The 20,712-nt window shown below is 42.5% G+C and overlaps 2 protein-coding genes across 2 annotated transcripts; both read right to left on the bottom strand.

Annotated features, from left to right (window-relative positions):
• Window positions 1-146: 146 nt before the first annotated feature.
• Window positions 147-11,407, bottom strand: VPS26A (VPS26 retromer complex component A). Its single transcript, XM_057403227.1, has 10 exons — window positions 11,314-11,407; window positions 10,440-10,465; window positions 8,352-8,501; window positions 6,558-6,630; window positions 5,498-5,654; window positions 4,922-5,086; window positions 4,345-4,451; window positions 3,195-3,263; window positions 2,768-2,910; window positions 147-1,899 (listed from the first exon to the last, which is right to left on the bottom strand). Exons 1-10 carry the CDS (start codon window positions 11,405-11,407, stop codon window positions 1,786-1,788), a joined length of 1,098 nt encoding a protein of 365 aa, XP_057259210.1. The 3' UTR covers window positions 147-1,785.
• Window positions 11,408-12,150: 743 nt separating this feature from the next.
• Window positions 12,151-14,740, bottom strand: SRGN (serglycin). Its single transcript, XM_057403285.1, has 3 exons — window positions 14,568-14,740; window positions 12,662-12,809; window positions 12,151-12,477 (listed from the first exon to the last, which is right to left on the bottom strand). Exons 1-3 carry the CDS (start codon window positions 14,644-14,646, stop codon window positions 12,264-12,266), a joined length of 441 nt encoding a protein of 146 aa, XP_057259268.1. The 5' UTR covers window positions 14,647-14,740; the 3' UTR covers window positions 12,151-12,263.
• Between the last annotated feature and the right edge of the window lie 5,972 nt (window positions 14,741-20,712).

The raw sequence follows: 20,712 nt of genomic DNA, 5'->3' as shown, positions 1-20,712 counted from the left end.
CACAACGGGAACCGGCCGCGGTGCTATGAGGCCCTAAAGGGCACCTCCATCCCTCTGCCGTCGGGGGCGGGCGTTAAAGGGGATGCTGAAGGAACACGCGCTGCGGCTGCAAAGGGCAGAGCCAATCAACAAAGACGACCCAGATGTTAGTGAGAATACAGCTGTTTTAATAATTCAAATAGCAGCTCAGTATGTTTCCCGGTTGTTATACATGGTTGCACAATCTGAGGCTGGTTAAATACAATCAAGTTTTCAAAAATCTCTTGGAATCATTTCCAGATTATAACATGCAAGTGACCATGAAAATATTTGGCTTTTTACTTTAACTTTCTGAACAGGCACTTACATGAGGGAGTTGAATTTGCTCTCAAAGATATCTGCATTACAAGTATACCAGCATAAAGTACAGCACTGTTGTCTGCTTTATCAAAGTGCCATAGTAATAAAACAGTTCTTACAGAAATGTAATTCTATTATTTACTTACTCATAAAGTAAGGTTACCAATGACACTTGCACCAGAGTTGAGAAGCCTTGGTTTAAAGACCAAGTGAACTACAAGCACAAGTAGCCTTCCACACAGCAGGCTTCATTTCATGCCCAAGTCATGTGTCTGATAACAGACCTGCATGCTCAGTTATGAATAGATGAAAGCTATTTTTAAGCTATTTCTTCAAACACTAAATGCATGAGATGATTAAGAGAAACAACCTGCTGTACCAGACAAGCTTCTAACAGTTTTAAGGCTTGCCTGGCTTCAAAATACCTTTCCTGAAGACTACAAAGGAGCTTGTGTGCCCTTATAACAGGTCCAGATGGACTAGGAGGAGGATGTCCTTTTGAGAACATTTCAACTCTCCTGTCAGGACAGTGAAGAGACAGACTCTGAAAACAGTAGAAGCAGGAAGCCAGGAGGAATCACAGTTTCACGTTTTTGCTAAATAATCTGTTACCAGCATTTATTTCATCAGTAAGAGATAACTACCTTCAAATACTTCACCCACTCACCACCTGAAGGTGAAATCACAACAACATCTCTACAATGGCTGGTTACCAGGCAGTGAGCACTCAAAAGTCAGGAGTGACCCACACGAAAGGCTTAGAGAAGTATGGCAGAGAATGGGGGGAAAGAGAGCAAAGATGCTTCCTAACATTCTTCACTACTGACAGATTCAAAGCTTCTCAGAAACCTTGCTAAGGTGTCTGAAGACTCCACAGTTATAGTGCATATACATGCAGTTTCAGTTAAACCCTGTCTAACACAGTAATAAGTCTTAGGACAAGTAAGTGTCTTAGGACACAATCTCACTGTAAACCTCCATTTTTAGTGTGATTTAGTCAATTTTATCTTACTGTAGTTTCAAAATAAAACAAATGGAAATAAGCAACATTGGAAAGAAACATGCAATAAACAACATGACAAAAGGGAAATGCTTTAGTCTACACTGTATAGGTGATCAGCAAAAATCAAATATACCAGCCTACCATGCATGGAGATAATCAGATTTAAGATTATGCATATCCAAGTGCATATAACATTATCAAATAAAAGTAAATGTGCAGTATAAAATATAGCTTAAGAAAGTTCCAGTGTTTGAGAAAGCACTTTATTTTAAATGTATATACATACTTGAATGTTTAACTGAAGAATGCTTTAGTAGTATGGTAAATGCAGCACTGCAAGATGAAGGAAGAGAGTTGTATGGGAATTCTGGCTTTCTTTTCCCACAGGCTGCTGCCACCTTTAACCTGCTGATGCATCACAAAGTTTTTCACCTTAAACAAGTTCACATTTCAGGTTGCTCAGCAGATGTTTGTGATTCTGGAGATTCAAATCGCTGGTGAAAGTTTGTTCGTTGTTTCCTCAGTTTCTCAGGAGCTTTTCTCCATAAAATTATTTCCTGTTTGAGGAAGCAAACACTTTTGAAACCACCATTAAGTCAGCAGCATCAAATATTTTAAGTTCCTGATAGACAAAGACTTTTTGGGGAAAAAAAATAAACAGAACACAAAACCCAAAACACCACAGACCACAAAAACTGCATCCCCATTAGTTACAGAACAGTGCAGTACATATGGAAAGTAACAGATGACAAAAGTAAATTTACATATTTTGTTACTGCCTGAACACTTACCTTTATTAATCTTGAGTAGTCACTTCTTTCCTTAACAACCCTGCTCTCAACTTTGAAAGGATTATAGTTTTTCTTCCTCTTTTTCTCAAAATCCAAAGCCCATCATGGACACTGTATGCTTGGCACAGTTACATTCTGTTCAACATGTTTAATTACACTGCCTTGACTACTCTTTAACAGGAAGATTCTGACCTAATCCACATAGCTTCGTTCCAGTGCTACTCCTTTCATGACCTCAACTTCTGTTACGTTTTCAGTCAGATGTCTTATCCCTTACTATAATTTTGCAATTTTGAACCTGGGATAATGCTAGGAGGAGAAACCTACCTGCAGTAGTTTAAGTAAGCAAGCAAACAAATGCAACTCAAGCTTATTTTACCCACAAAGTGTTTTCCCTGGATATTCACAATGCAAGGTTGTTCTATGGCATGAACATCTTATACTTGCTAAATGAGTATCAATCATTCCCCTTGACTACTTTTTGCAAGCTAACATTTTCTGTACAGCTTCCAGTACACTCACCAGCAGAAATGGTTATGCCATACATGAAGCACAGGTGGCTTTGACATGCCGAGCATTCAAAGCAGCATGTACAACAACAGATAATTCTGCAACAAGATTCCTCAGACCATACCTGCTGTTTGAAGTACCGTCTGTCTTCTTCATCCACAAGCACTAGATTTAAGAAGTACCTCACTGAAAATTTTTTGTTCACATCCCTCATTGTTGGAGTTGGGTCATAGCCTGCTAAGAACAGTCTTATGGGAATCGATTCGCCTTAAAAAAAAAACAAACAAAACAAAGTGATAAAAAAATCAGTCCTAGAATTTCCAGTGGTAAATAAGGATAAGAATTACTAGGATCCTAGTGAAGGATAGGTGAAATACCCTAAGTTAATAAAAAATGTCTGCTTTGAAAAGGAAAATCCACTATCATTTCAGCAACCTAAGAAGTGTAGTTTCTCCAAGAAAAATCTATACAAGTAATCTCTTCCCCTCCAGATGTTTTTAAATACAGTTTTAACTCAAAATGCTCACTTCAAAACCAGCACAGTTACTTACCTTTAACCGGTGCACCATCCATTATTTCATACTTTGCAATGGTTTCAGTCTCTGTTGTAGTACTGGGTCCTGGTGAAACAAATTTTCACTGTGAGAACACATGCTTCAGTTTTAAACATTTAAAAAGCTTTATCACAGCAATTTCTACTCTGCAGCATTTAATTTACACAACACGACATTTTTTGACTTGGTCTTGTGTACAAGTTACACACAGCTAAAAAAACCACCCTCTCCCAAGCAAAACATCTATTTCTTACTCTCTCCTCCCCACACTAAAAAAAGAGGCAGTATTTAGCACTTCAAAAGAAGTCTGCATATGCAGGCATTAAATAAGGGACAAGCACGTGGGATAAGACTTGTGAAACCACTCTGTTTGGTGACCAGTGCTAGCGATCAATACTGCTAAGCCATGATCAGACTAGGAATCTGGAGGGTTATCACCTAGCACAAGAACCACCTTTCTCCAGAGACTAGGATGAAGAAACCAGAGCACCTAATTTAGCCACAAAAGCCAACAACATAGTAGAGCTTTCTGCCATTCCTCTATTGCTATGGAAGCTTTCCCATTCTCCACACAAATAGCTCCCTGGGGCCCCAGCCACTGAGGAATGAAGTCACGAGCCATAGCCTCTTGCTGCCTTCCTAGTTCCAAAGTGTACAAGCCTGATCTGTAATATTCAAGCTGTTGCTGCTTCAAAGCCTCTTGATATTTCCATCATATCAGTCTGAGACCAACTGGAAATGGCACTTTTCTAGACCATGAGACATTCATGCTAATCTTTACCAAGCCCGCTTTACAAGCTTATCTCTGCAGAGGCAAGGAGTTTTCAAGATTCATTTCATACCTTCTCCCTTGTTAATTATCTATCAAGACTGACAAAAATGCTGCATATTTATGCCCAAGTTCCATTTACAACTGTTCATATTTGTGAAGCTAGCCCAACAGTCACAATCCCAGGACAATGCTACAGACTAAGTTGACTACTACGTACTATTACCAAAGCACAAAATGCAAATGGTAGTCAAACAGCAGTAAGAAAGAAGCACATGGAGCATTAGTTTAGCCAAAGCTGCAACTCTTTTCTCCAGGTCTGCATAAGGCTCAACAGACATACAAGCTGCCATTTCTTTTAGACTTTATTTCTCTTACCAATTCCAGTAATCTCCTTTTTGATCAGCTGCAACTCCATATGCTGAATTTTTATTCTCACTAAGAGGAAATAAATTTTTCCAACAATCACATCCTTTAAATGATACCTTTAAAAGAACAAAATTGGGGTTTTAATTAAAGAATAAACACAATTTTTACACCTTCCTGAATACACGTTATCCAGGCAGTTGCCTTATCTGCTTGTTAACTACTTAGAGCTTACTTCCCCACCAAGCAAAGCATCTCAGCTAGACCAGTGCAATTAGCACCTTTCCATTATTGCCATATTGGTAAAGGAAGTACTGCAATTATACTGAAAAAGTATAAATGCAGAAATCAAGTCTTAAATATTTGCTACTGACTTTCCTATTAGCACTGGAGGCAGAAGAGACAAGTATTTCTCAAAGATCACTATGTAATTAGTACCCAATAACCAAACAGCTCAACACAATAATTGAAATTGTTGCTTTACATTTTAAATCTCCAGATGCCACAACTGTTCATCAAATATTATGTACTCCATACTTATATCCCCAAGATATTTATTTCAATTTATTTTGTTCTAAGTGACACTTACTTTGACTTATTGTATTCAAACTCTATATGAAGACAGTCTTCAATGCCTACTTCCATTTTAATGGAGTTGTTCACATCTGGGTATGTAGCAAGCTGGTGAACAATCAGATCATATTCTTTCACTAAGTCTGACAGCCGTCTCACTATTGTCACTTTCAGAAAATACCTAGGAAGAAAGCCACCAAGTTAGCCATAATTATTCAGAATTGCATAAGCAAAAGCCCTTTGAAGTACAGGTTGTCTTTGAAAAACAAGAGTATACTCTTAAGCCTAAGCAGAGAAGAGTAAGACACCAAAATACAAGATAAAACACTTGTAAGTAGAAACATGGGGACCATCTTCACTTGATTGAACTGAAAGAATTTTATCTATATGAACAACACTGATCAATTCCAAAGAAGTAGAAATGGCTACATTATTACAACCTTAACTCCAATCAAGGCACACTGTTACACAAGTTACTGGCTGCAACATGTCTGATTTGAAATCCAAAAGGAGGAAGAGGGGTAGAGGGCAGCATAATTGCTAAATTACAAATTTTCTGCAGGGGAGGAGAGGAGTCTTAACAGTCACAAACCTCAGTCTGACATTGGCACCAATGTAGGATTCGTATGGCTTTTCAACCTGCATGAATTCAAAGTCATAGCTTCTGCTTTGGGTCAGCTCTCCAGGTAAGGCCAGTTCTTTCACTAAGTTTACAAATTCGTGGGTATTGCTTTTGTCATTGAAGAGTTCTACAGTTGAGGAAGTTAAAAGGAAAACATGTTACAGTGTTTATTTTTAGCAGACAAAACTGTCTCTATTTTGGCAGCAGAAGGTAGGAGAGGACAACAGAATCAATTAATTTGAGTTACATGTATGTGACCAAATGTTGTGTCCAATTTCTCCAAGTTATCTTCAGTTTCAGCAACCTATAGCAAGCATTGATAAAGAACTAACTGCAACAAGCAGAACACATTAAGCTTCACCAGCATGGCATTTTTTTAAATGACAGTTTAGCTAGCTTTAATAAGTACCTCTTGTAATTCTCTGTAATTAGTGTTGCCTGATTTTGGCTTCAGCATTTATTGCTGAAGGCACAAAACCTAAGCAACATCAAGACTAGCTCATACAGGACAGGCCAGCAATCCCAGCTGGTCTCCCACAGATTAACACCACCTATCAAATGATTTATTATTACTACTAGCTTACAATCAAAAGGCTTATTAAGACCACTGGTCTAAGACAGCCACTTGGAAACAAGTTCTTAATACGTAAGCATAGACACAGCAGTTTCACAGCAACAGCACCTCCTGACCAGTGTCATTATAATTCATCCTAGATCTGTCATGCAATTCTCAACAAGACAGAAAGTTAGAAAAAATTACATTAGTCTCAAGCGGTTCTTAATCAAACTTTTAACCAGTCTGACAGACAAAACACTATCCCAGTTCTCTCTCACGCGCACCTATCTTCCTTTCCAATGACTGAGTAACACAAATCAGTACATCATCTGGATTAAAATAAGGAGTATATAATCTTCCTTTGGCACTTTATCAACTAATCTGACAAAGTTGCAATGTTAGAACCAAACTGCTGACAATGCAAAGTTACATAAACCACACACACCTAATATCCCTTTTAGAGCTTAAACTCACCAATTTGTCCTACAAATTCAATTCTAATTCCTTGGTGCTCTAGTCTCTTTCCATGCTTAAGGGAAACGTTCACCTAGCAAGGGAAAAAACAATTAAAACAAACCACCAGTTACATTTTTTTCCAACACTTTTAATACATGATCCCAGTAAGAAGACAAACATTACTACATTCCTATGAAAACTGAGACCTCTTCTCAATAGCACTACCTGAGCTTGAAGGCAACCAAATTAAACAGCTGGTTATGAAATTAAGCATTATGAAGGCACCATTAAAGCAGTTAAGAAAAATCTAATCATCCACAAACCTGAATTTATAATGAAGCTTGAAACCCTTGAGTCTCAAAATTAATAATCCCAGCTAGACCTCATGCAGAATTCTCATAAGCCAGTTGTGACCCTTTTGGAATCTTTGAAGGCAGAAAGCTTCAAGTCATCTTCTGACAGTCATATTTGGAAGTCCAAAAAAGAACTGCCATAAGATGCATTCCTTTCAAGTCAAGTGAATCTAAGTCCCTTCCTCAGCTGCCAGCCACATAGTGGTGTTAGAGAAGTCAGTGAAAAATAACAGATAATGAAGCCTACTATCAAGACCTTCGCTTGTGAATTTGATTCTCAAAACCACACCTAACCTAATTCCATACTCTTACTTTCTATGGAAATGCAAATATTAAGCATACATAAGGTTCTCTTACAAGGTAGTGATGACTAGAGGAATTCCTGTACCTTAAAACCCAGTATATTGTTGATATCAGAGTAGGCAGTAAACTACTTGAATAACTTATCTTTGTGGTAAAAAGGAGGAAAGAAGTAGAAAGAAGTTTTCCAATAAACTACTAGTCTTCCAGACCTCCTCATTCCACTGTGCTTCTGTTAGCCATATGGCTAACACCTTTCATCATCAGGCACTTCTCAGGCATTGCCAATAAAAGTGAGAAGTGCTCAGGCCAACAAACAGAAAAAACCTAGTTTTCTCAATTTCCCCGAGTTTTGAGGCCCATCTTGCAAGACTTTCACATCCCTGAAAAGATCTTTCTAGAAAACCAAGATCTTAGCATGGAAAGATATTGTAAGAGCAAAAAAATGCCCAGTGACAACAGGTTAATCAAGACCAAACTAGCTATTTGGAAGTCAATCTCAGTACCCCATACCTGGATCAATTTTCTTTGAGGAAAAGTAAATCATAACAGAATCATTCAGAGGGCAGGAATAGCTCCAAGTAAAACCAGAGTGATGGCAAGGAGTCATTGTCTCTCCTTCACGCACACACCCCCCCAACAAGAAAAAGTCTTGTTGATGCAGCAGCCAGCTCAACTTCATGTATTACTGGTCTTACACAATTCCATAAACCACTCCAGGGCATGAAACACAAGGTTTAGTTTCAGGGTGTGCAAAGCAAGCTGGCTTTGCCAGCCAAAAACCACTGTTACATGGCTGGGTCGTGGATTTTGGAGTTCAAGGGGAAGCAGAAGCAGGAGGATCCAGTCTGGAATAGTTTTGTTGTCAGAAGCAATGACAGGATTGCACATGGTTGCACAAAAAGCTTATTCACAAATGCAAGCTGACATGAAACAAAACACTAGTAAAACATTGGGTTTTACCAGTTGCCTGAATGACTATAGGTAAAAAAAAAAAAGAAAAACAAACCCACATATAGGAAAACAGTGTTTCCTGTCTGAATAATAACACAAGCTGAAATTGCAGCCCTCGCTTATATCAGTTTTTCATTTACCTTCCTATAGGCATTCATACACCAGAGTCAGTAAAGTATTAATACTCACTTTAAAAAAGATTTACCTTTCCTGTAACAGATTCTCCATCATAGAAGAGAAAATGCTTTTCTACTTTACCATCTTCTGTTTTGATTTCTGCTGTTTTTCGTGTTTCAGCATCATTGAGAATAACATCAATCTCACCAACAGAACTGAAGAAGCCTCCAAGAAAACTCTGGAATAACAATTAGAAAAGTTACTACACAGTGGACACACCATTTAAAACGTGGTATTTACTTGCAGCTGTACATTATACATTGGAAAAAAACATTTGTGCTCCCATGAAGCTACAAAGCCATTATGTATTAAAGACCAAAGAAACAGCAATGACAAAAAGACACTTGTTCACCTCACAAATAACTGAAATGAGGTCAGTAACAAGCAGCAACAGCTTTTACAAAATATAGCGTTTATTAAAAAAGTACACAGCGTAATTACCATTATTACTCCTACAGTAAAATACTAACAAATATTTTAAACATTACTGTTGTAAACACAACTTTGGTTTCTGACACTGCAAAGTTTACAATCACTGGTTTCACTTAAAAAAAAACAATTTTTAAACCACACTTCAAAAAAAAACCAAACCAAACAAACCACAAACAACAAACTTTTAGCAAATATATTCCATCTGGTTTAAGATTTGAGATATTATTAAACAAACAAACAAAAACTTAATGCTTTATACCCGCTATAACTTACTGCATAAATAGCAATAACAAGTATGATCAGAAGCAAGGCAAGTAACAGAGCAAAGCAGGGCGAAAAGAAACAACAGGGGATATAATACAAGACCTAAAGCATCCCCCTGGTTGGTGAAGGGAAATAGGGATTTTTATTTGACGTCTCTTGCTACGCCTCTTAACCAATAAGGTGAGCACTAACAGGTTCAAGAGGCAGCTGTTCGTCATGCAGTCTAACTTAGTTACTCTGCCATCAGATAGAGTGGATGTTACAAGTTTACCTGTAATACTGCTCCAGGCACCAATCCATTATGAACACCAAGTGTTTGTCCTCACCTTACAACAGCATTCCCTAGGCACGAACTTTTGACCAGCACCAAACATAAGAAACTAGGAGACATCATCCTTTGACCTTACACAAACATTTCTTACAAGAAGCTGCAAAACATGTTAATGGCTCTATGGGAAACTCAACAAGATAAGGACAAAAGTCAACATTTTCTCCTAAGAATTAAACAGTAATCTGCTTTGATGTACTGTAGCAGACAACACTAATTCAGTACAATTTTGACGGGGGTTGGAGGAAGTACACTATGTTCTCAACAACAGCATCCACTTCAACTATATGAATTTGGTATATATGAAACAGTCATTCTCATTTCATCAATTTCATATAAAAAGAAAGAGTAAAAACACATTTCAACACATTGTGTTGAACCTGAAGTTTGAAATATAGCATCAATAGCAAAAAGTCTAGAAGAACAGTTTGATCCGAACAATACTCCTTAGCAGCGTCAAGACTGACTTTTTGCTTACCCCTACAAGACAAGCAGAGACATAGTACAAGCCTGAGCTATAAAACACTGATTCACACAAGATTAAACTGACTTTCTATTTGTTCAGATAGCAAGCAGCCCTAGTTCAATCCACAAAGATGTACAGAACTATAGCTGAAACCCAGTTATAGCTACTTCACATTCTCAGAGGAAAGAAACAGATGATCAACAAGGTGGTCAAATATAACACCAAACTGTCTTCCAAGTCCCTGCCAAGCACATATTTGCATTAACTGCTGAAACAAGAATTTTTTATTTTTTTTTAAATCACTGCACACTAGAACCATTCTTGATTTTTGGCTCCTGGGGAACTGAGAAAGAAAGTTTCAGTAAGAACCGTTAAAAGTTCCTGTTGAACATGCCCTTATCTTTCCCTTAGAAACTGTACTCATATTTCCAGATTAGCCTTATACACATACACACACCCCCCCCAGCTAAACCTGGAAGAACATTACCTTTACATAAACATCATACAAGATACCCTCACAGTACCTTCCAAATTATGAACCTGTACCATCATTTAAAAGTCAGCCAGACCTAACATTGGTAGCATAGGACTTCTCGGGACACTGTGCATGAATATTTCAACTGTACCCCTTCGAGATTAGCCATGATCTCATCTAGAGAGGACAACAACATATGGAGCAAAAAAGTCAACAGCTGGTATCTCCTCCAGCTGCTATCCAAGATACTGCTGCAAGGAAACTATGCAAAACAAGAATATTTTAAGAAGCCATCATATGGCTTATTATGTTACATCTTAAGAAAACGAGGAGAAATAAGGTTTTCAGAAGCTGGCCAAGTGCTAGGCTATGTTCTTGATTTCATGCAAAAGACAGACGCTGAAAATTTTGCTTCATCAGGGTCAAAAATCAACCTGCATTCAGTCCTTAAGTGTTACGGCTGTACTAAAGGCCTTCAAGGGCTCCCAGCAGCTGATCAACAGTGCAGAAATCCCAGCCTGAGCTTCACATACAGCCCTAAAAAGTTTTTCCATGCCCAATAGATAGAGACATATGTTTAAGAATCCACATGCTTCAGAACCAAATCTAGCTTATTCTTTAAAATAATGTGGTTTTTTTCAACCTATACATCGCAGCACTCCAAGCACTTTGCCTAGACCAAGCCTGCTAAGCACAAAGTGGCTTCTATTTCACCAGCCCTGAAGGATCACTACTAACTACTGTCATTTTAATTGCTGCCTTAAGGGACTGCTGAAAGATCTACTTATGTTTTCAGGACTATCACATGCACTCTCTCCAAAGCCTCCCCGACAGCAGCTGTGTAGGAAAAATGGAAGTCGAGCTCCATGGCTAATCCCCGTCCTGGTGAAGACGTGCATACGGAAAAGCTGGGAAACATCCCAAGCCTTAATCCATAAATTATATTATGAACACCCAAACCTTTGTTTTTCGCCTGCCGTCTTGTCAGCTCTCCCCCGAGCCAGCCCCGCACAGCAGCGGCTCACGCGGGGAGGCCGCCGACACCTCCACGGGGCGGCCGCGCCCGGGCCCGGGCACAGCTCGGGGCGAGGCGGGCAGCGGGGAGCAGTGCGGCCGCATGACGCAGGCCGGGGAGGGGGCGGCCAAACCGGCGGCGGGGGGAAGGGTGTCACCGGGCGCTCTGCAGCCCGGCCGGAGGTGAGGGAGAGAGGACCGGCAGCACCGGAGAGCAAACTGCGACCGGCGGGTCGGCTCTCCTCACGCACAAGCCGGAGCCACAGGTGGGGAGGGAGGGAGGGAGGAAGGGATGGAGGGAGAAAGGAGGAGGCGCCGCCCGGCCAAACCCCGCCATCGCCCCACCGCTGCCCTGGACAGCCTGTTCCAATGGCTGACCACCCTCTGTGAAGAAACTGTTCCAAATATCCAGTCTAAACCTACCCTGGCACAGCCTGAGGTCGTTACCTCGTGTCCTATAGCTTGTTACTTGGGAGACAGACCCACCACCACCTCACTGCAGCCTCCTTTCAGGCAGTTGTAGAGAAGGGCTTTCTCTTGTCCAGACTGAACAACCCCAGTTCACTCGGACACTCCTCATCAGGGTCCCAAAACATTTTCACAAGATTTTGTGGTTTTCAGGGTGCGAGGCAGCCAGCTGGAAGTATTTCATGTGATTAGTGCAGGTGCCTCCCGCCACACAAAGGTTTTTAAGTTATTACCCATGGAGCACGATAACATCCACATGGATCAGGCACCGCCCCAGAACCTGTTCTTCACTGCTGGGGATGGCTTCCCTACCCACAAAAAGCAAAGAGCAAGTTCAGACTGAACAAAGAAGGTTTTTTAGTGAGTGAAAGCAATGAAGATTGTACGGCGAAGTTTTTATTGAAGTTGGTTTAAAACTGCTTCATGGCCATCGCATTGGGTCAGGCACTGGGGAAGGGGTGCAGGAGGCACAAGAAGGCTGCTATCTCCAGCCCTACAGGAGCAAATCCTCCTCCGTTAGCTTTCTCTTCAGCTCGCTGCCTCGCGGGCCCGCTAAGAAGACAGGCAGCTTCACCTCAGAGAAGCTGTTGCCATCACCAAGCCCTGACCCAGAGGCTGGCTCTGCTTCCACCATGGTGTCATACCCAGAACCAGACTCCTCATCTGAGAGAGGGAATATGTCACCCAGCTCCTGGTATCGCTTCATCCTGAAATGCAGAGCAGCAGCAAGTTCATTCCAAATTAATTGTTTTGTTTATTATCTCTTAAATGTGCACACAGAAGCCTCACATTCTCATGGGTGAGACAACCTATGACACGACTGTTGAGACAGGAATACCGGACATTTTTGGATGCTAGAGTTAACAACAAACATTTGACAAATGAACTTACAGGGACGGGTCTGCCATGGGAGGAAGGATCCTGTTGGCTCCACCAGTGGCCATGTAAAACCAGGGCCCCTTCTCTTCAATGCAGTTAGCGGACCAGGCATCAGGTCGGCACCTCACTCTCTTGTACCTTGCCTTCTGCACTGGAGCACCTGATTGAATCAGCTGTGTGTTATTCACCAGGACCAAGATGTTATTCACCAGGACTATTAATTTTATGAGTACCTAATAAAGCTTAAAGGAGTGGAAGAAAGCAATTTGTGAGGCCCTGATTGCTCAACCACCAAAAAATAAATTAACCCTGAAGACATTTTAAATGGCTACTGACATCCTAAGTGACATCTTTGCTCTCAGAAATATCAGGTGCTTCTCACACATGGGCATGGGAAGTCCACAGGAATTAGGAATGAAAATCTGATGGGAAACCCCTCCCTCATGCCATCATCACAGCAGGGCTTATTCGCAGTTGGGGCATGGCATGGCATGGCATATCCGTGGGGGACCTGTGGGCTCAGCCACCTGCAGTTCTCCCCAAAGCTGGTGGAGATATCTCAGAGTCCCCTGGGGACAAGCCACCCCAGCAGTGAGCTGCCTCTTGCACCCTCCCTTTCTGTTTCTCTCCAGCAAAGGTGACAGACAACTCTGCTTTGGCTTTGAGTGACTCAGCTCAGCTCCCTTAAGTTGAATGGAATGAGTTTTGATAGGGAGGCTGGAAATTCAAGGTGTGCCAAGAGCTGCCTTGAGAGATGGTTCAGGTGTCTCCTAGATATGACTCAGTTATGTAAGCCTACGGTTGCAGCTCTGGTGCTCCCCAGGTACCTGACTGTGGCTGTCACTAAAAAGTGGTCTTCAAAAAATACCAAAAGGAGAAAATAACGATTGCATAGTAAAGATAAAGACAGCGGCATTTCATCCTTCTTCTCTGTCTTATGTAATTAATTTGTTCTGAAGCCTCCTGACACATTCTCCCCATGTTGGCACTTCAAACTATTTTTTTCTTCATTTCTTGGGAATATCTTTCTGTAATTACACTTTTCTATTGCCCTATATATTACTGAAATGTACTAGATGACTTTCAGCTACCTCCTACACTCTTCTGTAAGCGAAAAATGATCGCATGGGTATAATTTCCTGCTTCTTTTACAGCACATGCCTTTTTAATACTTATTTTCTTCTCATATTATTAAGAAGGTTTTTAATAACAACAGTGGCAACAAAATACGCAACTGCAGCTGAATAATTTGCAAATAAACAACATACAAAAACCAGGCCATAATCCCTCAACCTCTGAGTGGCAGATATTAATTAAAGCCTATCATTATCACAGCCTTGGTCTGGGGATAAAGGGTACTGTACATGCTGGAGAACACTTCTCTCTCACAAGAAATAAATCCCCAGGATGCGTATCACCATGAATCAACATTTCCTTTTAGTTGTATTAGGGCTGCGTGTTGCAATATTGTACTGAATAAACGTTTAATTTCCTCATACTTAGGACCAGTTTCCTGTCATCACAAGAAAGCAGACCATAGTAGTTATGACATGGGAACTGTTACATATTTTGTCTGCACCTACATAACTGAATAACAGTAGTAACTGGACCACTATGTTGTTTCAAAAAAAACACAAAAAAAAACCCAACAAATTGAAATACATGGATTGAAAATATACACACATACAGCAATGTATTTTATAAAGTCTTTTTCTCATAGGGAAAGGGGCACAGAAATGTGCCACTTGCAAAAAGTACCTTTTCTTACCATTTCCCCTCCAGAAAATGAAATGTTAGCAAAACAGGTTTTCTGAGTAGAAAGAAGAAGGTCAGTTTGAAAAATTCAGAGACTCCCTACTTGGCCTACACTGCATAGCCCAGAGAGAGGATTACCAAGAGAACAACCGCCCTGTTTTACCTTGTGCTGTGTATCCCACAAAGAGGATTAAACAAATAGCCAGGAAAATCCTCCCATTACATCTGATGAGGAGCTGCATTTTGGCTGGCACCCTCCAGTCGCCACCAGCCTTCACCACGGCTTCACAATTCAGAAATATGATGGGGCGAGGAGATCAACTTTTAGAAAAGGCTTCCAAAACCTCAAACCCAACCCAAAATCTGCGTCACCACTTCCTGATTGACGGGAGTGAGACAAGTACAGAAAAGCCCACAGCACTCTGGCCTCCTGGCCTTCATCATGCATGGGAAAAATCCCCACTGCCTTCGTCTCCAGTTTTGCCCAAGAGGAAAAGCAAACCTGGCACCAACCAGGCCAGTGGAAAGTGTGCACTGCCAGCAGCCTGTGGTCTAGGTGTGCATCCCACCCAGTGCCTGCCTGTTGCTCAGAGGGCTCCAGGGCATTTGCTGTTTCCTCTGGAGACAAGAAGCAGCAGCGCTTCATATCACCCCAATTTTCAGTCAGTTGTGTTTTTGCATTGGCACTGGCAGTGATTTTCCTTGCTTCAGGCCCATGTCAGTCCACCAGGAAGGTTAGGAACCAGCTGCTTGCAGCTGGTGCAAGTTTCACTGACTGGAAAATAATCTTCTTTCCAGAAAAGTAAACTATTTCTGGAATCTCATGGCTGGTTTGGGTTTTTTTTTAAACCAGAATCTTAGATATTCACAGCAGAAGTGAAAAATGTATTCATTTAGAGAATAAATGCTGGTAGAAATACATCAGCTCCTTTCTGAAAGGACACAGCAGATTTGCTCAACCAGATCATTCCTGTGTGGTGTAAGCACCCCAGGAAGCATGGCAGACTGTTTGGACAACATGTGGCTCCATAAGAGGCCTGTCTGGAAAGCTGTGAAAGCTCTTATATAGCTAGATACATGGAAACTGCCTTTCAGCTAGCTCATACCTTTTGCTTGTCTTTTAGTTGCAATTAAACCAGACTTAGTGCACTTCAGAATAAAATACAAACAACAAGGTGATTTAAGTGGTGGGGGTTTTTCTCAGTCATACCGTTAGCTGCTGGATTAACTTGTGCACCGACACGTGGGCCTAACGTGCTGCTGGCACCTTTGGTGATGCTGCAGCTGATAGTGTAAGTTGGCTGTGGTACATCTATTTTTACACTGTGGAAAGTCCACAGAGGCCCCCAGTGGGGATCTGAGCTGTGTGGTGACTCCCCGGGGCACAGCAGTCTACCAAAACCCCACGAGAGGTGGAGGAGATCCCTCCAGTGGCTCTGCTCCTCAGGTGAGATAACTACCAGATTCAAGCTGCATGAGATTCATTATAAACTTCTGCACATGGGGTATTTTCTGGCACAGGTAAAATAGAGGACTCAAAGCAAGCGAGGACAGAAGGGCTCGTGCTGTGGTTATTCCTAGCAGCCAAATTTTTGCTTTGCATTTATTAACATCAACTCATTTTTCTTTCTTTTTTTTTTTTTTTTTTTTAAGGCGGGGCTGAGCACAAATAGGAAGCCAGTAAACGTGTGGGGGGGCGATCAGCCTCCACCTGCTGAAGGCTGCGGAAACCGTCCCTGCAATAACACCTCTCATTTTCTGCTGGTCACAGGCACATGCCAACCACTTCCACACCTCTCCAGCATGTGCGAACACCTCCCCATGTGGGAAAGCACCCTTCCACCAGCTGTTTCTGCCCTTCCCACCTTCCCAGAGCTTTTTCCACCCCAGCACTGGAAGCTTTATGGGATGTGGCCAGAGCAGTACCCACCAATGGACATGTTTGTTGGGGGCCACAGAACCTGCAGGAGTGGGGGTAGCTGCTGGGGGTAGGTGGGAGCTGCAAAAGCCCCATATCTGAAGGGGGATCTCGCAGAGCCAAGTTATCTGTCTCATACCATCAGCCGATGGAGGAACTTGTAGCACTGGCAGTTTTGCCACGCAGTTTTGTTATTTTTTTGTGTCAGCATCAAGCCTCAGGAAATGAGATTGCTTTACAATGGGTAACCATGGGAAGGCCAAAGCAAAATTTCCACTCTCTTGTCTCACGTACACCTGCATAATGGGGGCCCCAAGCCTGCAGGGAGTGTCAGCCTGTGTCCATCTTCTCTTGCCTTGCTGCACTCCACTGGTGCCAGCACGCTGCTGCACTTGGCAAGCAAAGAGCTTTTCACCTTCCTATGAATGTGAAAATGATACTGTAGACCTGGATCTGAAGCAGTCTGCGATGAGCAAGTCTTAAGAGTTAAGCATGCCCTTTGTGGAATGCCATGGGATACCCGAGGAATGCTGTGCAATTATTTATGTCTCTGTAGAACACTCAGGACATAAAATGCAAGTAATCAGCACAAATGAAACAATCTCACCTTGAGCTAGAGGCCACAAACTGCTGTAAGTTAACATACTTTTTTTAAACAGACAACAGCACTCAATCTATACTATATTGGAGCACTAACCTTGAAACATGCCTATTGCATGACTTTCACAGTTTAAGAGGTTGTTTTAAATCAAGTATTTTAAATCCACAGAGGAGAGGACAGTCACCATACCTAGGTCAGCTACCTCAAATCTACCTCCTGTAAACTGCAAGAAAGATTCATAGGGTAGTACCCCTCTCACATAGATCCTGTGTATATAGACTGGAGGATTAAATGCCCCAATAGAATGAGTCTATAAAAAGAAGAAAGTAAATGAGGAGCAGGTATTTGAGATCACAGCTCACTCCTGAAGCATTTCTTACAACTACTGCACTGAAGTGCTGTCATTATTTTCAATCACACGCAAAGCAGATTAAGAACTTTGCATTTTTCTAAGGTATTAATTTGGGGAGTGGAGGGCAGGCAGAGGGAGGAGGCAGCTTCAGCACCATGCACTCAGCCCCTTGACCAGACACCCAGACTCTTCCTTATGTGCCTGAAAAATCTGGGAGTAGCCCTTAAGTTATAATAAACTTCAAAATCTAAACCGCTCTTTAGTCATAATTCTTGAGGCTGTTTAATCTCACAGTAGGTTTCAGGAGTAACAACTAATTTAGTAACATCGCATCACTAAATGGGGACCACACTGCAAGAGTGCTGGTTAAGAGGACATCCACCTTGCTGTCAAGTACAGGGAATGTAGGGAAAAGAAAAAAATCCCAGTGGGCTCATTTCACTAATCCAAAAACACCCCAGGAGGGTGTTTCAGCCAATTCTTTGGAGGACACCAACCCCTGCTCTGCTTTAGCCCAGATAAACTCTGATGAAGCAGTTCGGTCCAGAGGAGCAGTCTGACACAGCCACTCTCTCTGCTGCTTTTCCTAGCAAGGCAGCACAGGTTTATTTTGCAGCCTGTATTTCCAACAAGCAGCCAGCCAGGTGATGGACTCCCATGAATGCATGGCACCCACAGTCCCGGCACTTATCAGCAAGGCATGCAGGCAAGGTGACATCTATCCAAAAGGGGGATCCTGGTAAGGAAGCTTCTCATTCATAACTGCTTGGAAATCAGGTAAACCCTAACTGCTGCAGGGTTACCCTGCTCCCAGGTTCAGATTTTTCCCCGGCCCAAACAGTAGGAGCTCTGTCCTGGCTCCAGTGGGGATCTAGGCTGACTCCTGCACCCCTTAAACGCTCATCCCCAGCAGAGCAGCAAGGCCAGCAGCCCTGCCTGCAATGCTCAGCTCTTTATTTGCTCTGTGGGGAAGGTGGAAATATGCATTTTGTACAGGCCACTGCTCTGGGCAGCAGCCAGTACAGAAAAGGCTACATGTGTAATGAGCAGAGCTGGAAAAGGGGATAGAGAGGATGATGGCAACAGAAAAATAAAAGGTCAGACTGAGCAAAGGAGAAAGTGTCTGCTGGGTTGAACAAGAGAAACATTTTTTTTTCCCCATCTTGTCTTTTGGGATGGCAGAAGAGGTTTCTTCCTCAACACTCGCTGCTGAGGTGGGACAAGATCCCTTGGACCAGGACATTCAGCAGGCCCAGAGGACATTGATCCATCCCAGAAAGTACCCATCAGCTGCCCTGTTAAATGCCCCAAAAATCATCCTGACTCCCCTCAGAAGTGAGCTCCCTTCCAGGCAGGCAGCCGAAGCAGATTTAGGATGTTTTCTCTCAGAAGCTCATGTTCAACCAACCAACCTTTGAGGCCTGAAGGCAAAACTATACCCTCTCTTAAAATAACAAAGAGGCCACACAGGGAAGGAGGTTTGGATCAGCTGTGGGGGATTTGTAAATCCAGCCCCGAGTAAAGATGAATTATTAGCCTGAATCATGTCTGAGCTCAGTACCTGGCCCCTTGTTTGCCTGTGTGCCCAAGCATCATGGCACACGCAGCAGGGCAGTACATGGCATCCCTCAGCTTCTCGTGCTGCCGCCTCTTGAATCTGAGGGCAGTATCAGGACCTGGCCCATGAAGATAAGATTCAGATCTTGCAAGAAATCATTAACACTCATGTGCATCACATCAAAATCAGACGTTCACTGCCATCTAGATCACACAGAAGAGCAACTCCTTATTTTTTCCCATGATGATAGTCAGTAAGCACACAGGGAGAGATCTTTGCTGGAAAGCCACAGCTGCATCAAGATCGAATGCAGACACTGACGGGAAGCTGCCAACGAACTTTCCCCATCAGCAATCTCCCCTCTGGTAAAAAACATTACTCAAGAAACAGGCCTGTCATTCAGGAGGAAAAAGGCAGTTTTCCTTCATGCTGGGAGGTGAAATGCCTTCTGCTTCCCTGCGGTGAAGCCTGGTGCAGCAGGAGGTTTTGGCTGGCAAATTCAAGGCTACAGTTTAAAAGCAACAACTTGTAAAGATAAGATACAGGAGCTAAACTCCGGAGGCAATTTCAGTAGCCATCCTTCCTTCTTTAATACCTCTTCCCAGAGCAGCATCAGCCCCATGGTGGAAGCACCCAACCCTCGCTGGGAGCAGGACCTGCACAGCAGAGCGAGGGTGAAGGGAGTCCCCTCCACACAGCACCTCATTGGGAAAACACTGCTAAAACCACAAGGAATTAACTATGGAGAGAAGAATGGTGGGACAGAGATGTTTTAAAAGCAAAACCTGGTGCCCTGTTCCTACACTTTTTCTCCAGGCATGCCTTTTCATTGCAAACCAGTTGGCATTGTTGCATATGTAGCTGGTTTGAGCTCAGTTACCTGGGTATTAGACAGGTTTTTCCATAAGGTGGTTTCTCCAGCACAGGACAACCTTGCAGCTCATCAGCTTTTAGATGCTTTTTATCAGTCCTGGGCTCTTCCTCCATAGATCCATCCCAAGCAGCTCACCTTGCCTCCACTCCCTGCACAAGTGCAAACATATTTCTAAGCACAAGTACCACCGATGCCACAGAAGAACTTCACACTGTGTGTGGGGAGAAACGTTATCAGTAAATTCAGGAAAATGAAAAGGAACAGGAAGCATGGATGCTCCTGTGGAGGTCTTCCCATGAACCAGATCCACTCCTCCCATGCCATGTGTAAAGTGGAGCAGAGCTGGTGCTCAGGCCCCAGCTAATTAACCCTTTACCTGCAGTCATAGTTTTGTGATCTTCACGGAGTAATGGGGAATGAGGTGAAAATTTGTTTAGAGTAAAAGAAACTTCCTGTCAACCAAAGGAGCTGGCCACTTTCTGGATTCATCTCAACTAACCTTTCCAGCAAAGAATGCAGGTGTGAGGCCAGGACAGGCCAACCAGGGAGGTAGGACTCACAAGACCTGCAGTACCTTGTGTCTTTATGATATAGAGAACAAAGTGGCTTTTCACAAGCTCTATGTAACACCAGCAGCTTGGTGCCCTAAGAAAAAAGCACAGGGAGAAGTTAAAAAGGATTTGAGATTTGTCAAAAGTTCCAGATGTGGACAGCAGGGTGAACAGCAATGTGTGACACTCATCAGCTCTAGGTGTCCACACACAAACCATGGGTAGATATTTGGGTGTTTGGAGTGAACTTTGGTGGCAGGAGATTATGTTGTTCTTTATTGCTTGCAGACCACGTGCTGGCAATTGGATCCAGCATCGCATTTCTGTCTCTTTGTCCAGACTAGACATCACTTTTAGGGTGACACTACCTTGTTATTTAAAAGGTCCTGGCTTTCTGGTGGAAGGAGGCTCTGGGCCCATCTGATTGCACCCTCTCACGGGCTGCTATGAAACT

The sequence above is a fragment of the Pezoporus wallicus genome, unplaced genomic scaffold, assembly GCF_028554395.1.
Source record: "Pezoporus wallicus isolate ANWC-B61680 ecotype Strahan unplaced genomic scaffold, APGP_CSIRO_Pwel_v1 contig_4264, whole genome shotgun sequence".
Taxonomy (NCBI): Eukaryota; Metazoa; Chordata; class Aves; order Psittaciformes; family Psittacidae; genus Pezoporus; species Pezoporus wallicus.
The sequence above is the reverse complement of the archived record's forward strand: the minus strand, read 5'-3'. Positions and strand labels throughout refer to the sequence as shown.

Bases quoted from the DNA above. Each gene is read 5' to 3' on its own strand.
- VPS26A (XM_057403227.1), bottom strand. From the start codon at position 11,407: ATGCGGCCGCACTGCTCCCCGCTGCCCGCCTCGCCCCGAGCTGTGCCC. The intron at 10,466-11,313 runs GTGAGCCGCTGC...TGTCCTCTCTAG, and splicing joins GGTGTCGGCGGCCTCCCCGC to ATGAGATCATGGCTAATCTC. The intron at 5,087-5,497 runs GTTTGTGACTGT...CTTTCTTCCTAG, and splicing joins GGTGCCAATGTCAGACTGAG to GTATTTTCTGAAAGTGACAA.
- SRGN (XM_057403285.1), bottom strand. From the start codon at position 14,646: ATGCAGCTCCTCATCAGATGTAATGGGAGGATTTTCCTGGCTATTTGT. The intron at 12,810-14,567 runs GTAAAACAGGGC...TGATTCAATCAG, and splicing joins TGTGGGATACACAGCACAAG to GTGCTCCAGTGCAGAAGGCA. The intron at 12,478-12,661 runs GTAAGTTCATTT...TCTGCATTTCAG, and splicing joins CCCATGGCAGACCCGTCCCT to GATGAAGCGATACCAGGAGC.